The following is a 6063-nucleotide window of genomic DNA, read 5'->3' as shown; positions in this document are numbered from 1 at the left end:
TTCCAATTCCCTCTTCATTCAAATTCAGCTTCCTGTGGAGTGTGGCCAATTCGATTAAAAGGTAGCGATTTTTGATGAATTTAGCACGCTCGTTTTTGACTAATTTGTAGTCTTATCTTTTGGTAACTAAAACGTTGTTTCAAAACACCCCCTTAATTTGCACCTAGATTTGTGGATGACTAAACAGTTTCTCTTACTTATGATTGTGCACTTTACGCATTGATTCAGCGAGGCACCTAAAAATATCGTTCTCCAGAGCCGGATCAAAGCTGGGGTCAGCTTCTCCGTGAATCCAGCCCTACAGTTTAGCCTAAATAAACCGAAAGGAGGGGCTTGTGGGCGACAGAGAGTAGAGAAGGGTCCCGTGGTGAGCGCTGCAGAGCCGTGTAGTGTGTGTCAGGTTTCATTCTGAGAGAGACTCAAGCGCGCAGCAGTCGGACAAACCCGTCAAATGGCACGACCGAAGCACACAGACTCCCACTAGAGCCGGAGCTCACTCAACCATTATCTCCATGCACTTGAATGAGCAGCATGCCTCAGTTGAGGTCGTTTTGAAGATTAATATTTTCACGTGAAAAGCGGTTTAATTGCCTGAAAGGAGAACTTTAATCGGCTTATTTGAGCACGACCCCGTTCAGTGGTGGATAAACATCATATAGCCTACATAAGTCTCACAGACATGGAGGACATGAAATTGCGAGTATCACCTCAGTCCAGTCTGGAGAGGACCTGCGTTCAGCATCCCTGCCAAAAGCGCCTTTTGACGAACTGGAAGGACGTGTGTGCAGTCTGCGTGTGTTTGATCTCGTTTGGAGTTTGTGTGTTGCTCTACCTGAGGACGTCAGATCTGCAGTCCAGGGTGCTCAGTTTGGAAAAGGACAGAGACCCCCGTATCTCCAGTTGGATCTCTCTGGAACAGGTGGAGCCTGTCCTGTGGAGTCGACTGGATCAGATATTAGAGGAGGTGAGCGGTGACTTTTATTCTCCAGACGTTTGTCTGTGCTTGTAATAATATCTAGTCATACATATATATACAAGCTATTTGCTTGAGTCATGAGTGCGAGGACAGAGTGAAAGAGATGTTCTTCATGTTGTCCCACCTTGTTGAAGTCTCAATGAGAGGTTAGAAGTGCGCTGTTCAGAAAGTTCAATGAGCAGAGAGACTTTAGAGGTAGAAGATGGTGTTTATATATGTTTATATAATAATAATAATAATAGTAATAATAATATATATAATATGTTTTTCTGGAACTACGTTCATGTGTGTTAAAATATGAATTTGAAGGCGGAGAAATTGACGACCAAATCAAATGTTTTCTTGGGCTTTTGTTTAGTTCAGTTTCTTAATTATTATTTGGTGTTATTTTATTCCTTTGTTTGTACTGCGTTTATTGCTCCTTTTTCTCGTTTTTATCTCAGTTACTCCTTTTTAAAGATAAAACGCAAAAAAAGAATTACTACTTTCTTTTTTAGTTTATCTGACAGAGAAAATAACTTTTATATTGACTTTAAATAAACTTACCCATTAATATTAACATTTTACCCAATAAATGTCATTCGCCTTCACACATAAGTGATAAATAATTAAATCCTGATTAATGAATTAAGTTTAGTATGTATTATAGCTCTTCAAATGCCAGATCAGACTCTTTTACATGGCTCAAATTTTTCACATCCTCTTTAGCATTGCTCTAGAATGAGTGTCTATAAATAACACAATCATATTGCCAAAATTTCCTGCTGCCATTTTGACACATCCATTAGTGTAGTTGTCTTATTAAAAGTGCACATAATTGATGTGATCCAGTAGATGCCCCCCTATTATCCACATTAGGCTGACTGAATTTCAAGCGAAGTCTGTTCAGCTACTGAAAGCTGTGACTGTTGTTGTTTAGCAAAACTATTTGCAGCATGCAAGACCTGCTGAACACATTGTGTCACCATACGACCACCTGTTTTACATCAATAATCAAGCAGTAAGGGCTCTAGCCAACTTTAGCGATGGCCGAGCACTGCGTCTGTGTAGAATAGGATTGAGCTTGAAGTGGTGAGGTGGAGAAAAGCGAGATATATATACACAGTACGTTGCCTGCGGCCGTGGTCCCTTCATGCTGGCCTCTGGTGGTTCATCACCTAGCTGCATGTAAAATATTTGAGGTGTTAAAAGTATCTTGGGTATAATTTTACTCAGGGAAAGGCTGCCATCTCACTATCTGCGGTTTATAAAGTAATAGAGTCTGCAGAGGATGATGGAGGTGAATATTTAGTGTGTTAATGAGAGTACGCCACCTGGAGTAGAGGCAGCCAAGTGTGAGTCAATCTGAGGCTGAGTGTGATTACAGTATCTGAATAATGTTGAGTCATTTACAGGTGGATCTCACTGAAATCTGCCAAGAACATATCCAGTGCATAAAAATATGAATTCGATTTGCTTATTAGAAAATAGGCACCTTTCAGGCATTTTAACATGCAAAAACCAGATAAAGAATTACAGCCTTATTGTAATGAGAATGTAATGAGAGTCGTCCTTCAGAATAATGGCAATTACTACTAGTAAAATGTCCACATGCATTACAGTAATGAGAGTTTTGGGGGAAATGTGCTTAATTGTAGTGAAAAACTTGCTAAAATAGGTTTCAGTTTTGTTTAATACTTATGGGCCTTTGAAAAGCATCTGAAATGTTTATCTCAGGGGTATTCTGTTATCAAGGGCAGATGTTTCTCATAGACATATTGACAACCAACGTTTCAGCATCACCATAAAATTGCATGTATATGTCTCCATTAAAGCTGAGAAACATATACATTGGAAGTGCCTGTTGAAGGTTAGAATGGTGCTGATTTCACAATTTATAAAGAACGTGCCTTTAGGGGTGTAATCAAGATCTGTTAAGGGGGAAAGTAGCTAAACGCGAGCGAGCGAGTAGAGAGAGAGAGAGAGAGAGAATGAAAGAAATGGAAAGAGCGATAGAGTTTGGCCTGCAGGCACAAAGTCTGGGGGTCTTAGTAGTAATCGGACATTGGAATTGTAAAACGTGTCATCCTTTCAAAATAGGTTGTTAAAACCAGATCAAATACTGGGCATCGAGTTACCATTAAAGCTGGGAGGCAGAGCATGTCACCTCCCTCCCAACCTATCCCTGCAAACCCTGGGGCATCAGCTGTCTCATGCCATTACCGCAACCTTACCATTTACATCACGTCATCTTAAAATCAGCATGAAACATGTTCGCAAACCATTGCGCTGCCATAGAAGAACCATTTTTGGTTCCCCAAAGAACATTTCAGCAAACAATTCTTAAATAAACCATTTTTCTTTCTTAGTGTAAAGAACATTTCAATGATTTAAAGACCCTTTTTTCCACTATAAAGAACCTTTGGTCCAATGGAAAGGTTCCATGGATGTTATAGAACCATATATTCAACTAAAGAAGCTTTGTTTTTAAGAGTGTAATCATTTTCAAGTTTTAATGAGGTATTTTATGAGAAAAAAATGGAGGACAGGACGTGATGTAGAATTGACTGGATTGTAAAAAGTGGGTGTTGAATTCCAAAATAAAGCCAGATGGTTGAAAAAAAATCTTCATCACATCAGCCGAAAAGGAGAGTCGTTTCAGAAGCGTCCAAGTTATTACTTTTTGATGAAAGATTACAAAAATAAACATTTTTTTTTCTCTTTGGAATAACATGCACAGATGAATCGTGCACAATAAGACCAGAGGTGCGTATTAAGAAAGCAAACAGGGTCATTGTTGATTTCATGTTGACTTTAAGAACACCTTTATTCGAGCATAAAGGAACACATCCTACCAGAATTAAATGCTTCAGTAACTTAATGTGCTTCAAAATGAAAGCTAAGTCTTTGTTGCTTTAAATCTTGTTCAAGGTGCTTCCCGTCAATGTAACCCTTCATGCTTACTTTTCATCACTGGTTATTGTTTGCTCAATGTGACTGCATTATTGTTTATGAGAGCTTTTAGATTTAAGTGAAATGGGGTTTTGGATGCACTTTTTCATGGTTTGATGTAAAAAAAATTGAAAATGCTTAGAATATATTTTAAAGAAACATTTTATTTGGGAATGCAGCACTGGAAAATCATGAGTTAATGCTTTGGCAAACCCTGTAGCGTGTGCATTATCCCTGGACATTGCTCCTGTGGAAAAGCAGTTTACGCACAGCACAGGTTCCCTCCAAATTGTAATGCATTTTCCACGGCTTCTGTGCTCGCGGAACAACTGTCTGTTGGTTAAACCTGCTGTCACACGTACAGTATATTTTCATCTTAGCATTCTTTAGGTTTTCCTTTTCTTCTTAACCTCCATTAGCTCTTTCTGTTTTACAATATCTGTAGAGCTGCCCAGTTCAGTAGTGTGGAAAAACTGCTACAATAGCTTGTAGTGTCTGAGAGTGGTTTGAGTGAAGACTTCTCCAGCTGGGAAGAGGGTTTGCCAGTATCAACCAAATAAAGCCCTGGAAAGATCCATGGTTAATATAAACTGGGGCAAGAAAAATGTCAGATAGCAGCCTCAGAATTATTTAGCCTCAGTCAGTGTTTCAATATTAGAGGAGAGGCATGACCTGTAGTACCACAATGCAGACGCCTGAAAAACTTTACAATTCAGTCATTAATGTAGCCAGTCAATGATTGCTCAACCAGTGAAATGGCACTGCACACAGTGGGTATGTCTGTTATAGCTGCGGTTTTGTAAGCTTGGGCTAAAAATACGGTAGTAGCTCTGTTTAATGTCTCTTTTATGGAAATTTCATTTTTTTTAAAGAGCACAAACTGTTCTTTAAATCCTGTTCATCTATATAGTGTTCACTATGATACCTATTAGTTTGAATAAAATATTAATAATAATGTTTTCATATGTTTTTAAATGCAATTTATTTCTGTGATGGTAAAGCTGAATTTTCAGCATTTTCAGAATTTTTAGTTATTAATATTGTACAATATTACTGTTTTACTTGTGATAAATAAATGCAGCCTTGGTGAGCATAAGAGACTTCTTTAAAATGTTAGCAACCCAAACTTTTGTATATTCTTGGTTAATTCTTGGTTAAAACTTCAGTGAATGTGTGGGAAATGTTTGCATGAATAACAAGAAAAGACTAACAAACTAACACCAACTACAGTAGATTTTTTTTATTATACCTTACATACAATGTGGTCGATTTCTGCACGGCTGACTTCAAATGTCCTGTTTGTTTATTTCCAGAAATTAGCAGCACGTCTGCCGAAGATCCGGGCGGCTCGGGATGCACCTCACAGCTGCATCTGTCCACCAGGTACGTCTGTTAACCCCATTCATCCACAGCTCACCCCTCCTCGATCTCTACACACCTGTGATAGTGTGCTCCGCCTGTCACGTCTGATATGCAGTTGAATGTATGTTGTGGTTAAGCCTTTTGAGCTTTCCTTCCTCGAAACAGTCTTTTGTCTGCAGGTATGTGAAGAGATGCTATTGTTGCCAGGATAGAGATGTGATCGACTAGATCTCATTTCCCATGTAATGTAAATGAGTGAAAAGAGCCTCCTCTCCCCGAGCCGTTCACTGGTGCCCTCGGACTGGCATTGCTGTGGTGACAGGTGCAGTCGTATTTTCGGGCACTGTTGGCAGTCATTGCTTTCACTTTGTGTTGAGCGGGTCGTGATGCAAGCCGGAGTGTTTGGATGGCGTCATCTGGCCATTCCTGAGCGCAGGGAACAGTCAACAAGGTTCACGGAGTACGACTAACAAGTCACATCTGTATGTCTGACAGGGCTTGTTAACTCTTTGGGGGTTACATTTTTTTTTTAATTAGAAATTAAATATATTAAGAATTTATAGTAAGTATATAATAAATGTATTTCTGTCATGACAACTCTCGGAGGGATTGGCATGGTAATGTACATGACAATGTTAATGTATTTGGTCTTGGCGGAATAGATCTGCTACGCTGCGCAGATCAAGAGCAAGTACCGACTTGCTACTGCCAATACATCCACAACGTGCTGCTGTGAGCATGTAAGAAATATTGCTGCTGCAAATATAACATACATGAAATAACCCCCATATAGT

At 39.3% G+C, this 6063-nt stretch overlaps 1 protein-coding gene across 1 annotated transcript in view; it reads left to right on the top strand.

Moving 5' to 3' along the window:
• The first annotated feature begins 360 nt into the window (after positions 1–360).
• The window catches only part of LOC107699278 (collagen alpha-1(XIII) chain-like), a 103897-nt gene continuing 98194 nt past the window's right edge, over positions 361–6063 (top strand). The window contains exons 1-2 of the mRNA XM_016500490.1: positions 361–964; positions 5221–5290. Coding sequence (XP_016355976.1) covers positions 680–964; positions 5221–5290 — 355 coding nt within the window. The 5' untranslated portion in view covers positions 361–679. The remainder of the gene's footprint in view (positions 965–5220; positions 5291–6063) is intronic.

Source organism: Sinocyclocheilus anshuiensis, unplaced genomic scaffold (assembly GCF_001515605.1).
Source record: "Sinocyclocheilus anshuiensis isolate Anshui unplaced genomic scaffold, SAMN03320099.WGS_v1.1 scaffold450, whole genome shotgun sequence".
Classification (NCBI taxonomy): Eukaryota; Metazoa; Chordata; class Actinopteri; order Cypriniformes; family Cyprinidae; genus Sinocyclocheilus; species Sinocyclocheilus anshuiensis.
Note: the sequence above shows the minus strand (reverse complement) of the source record. Positions and strands in the feature narration are given on the sequence as shown.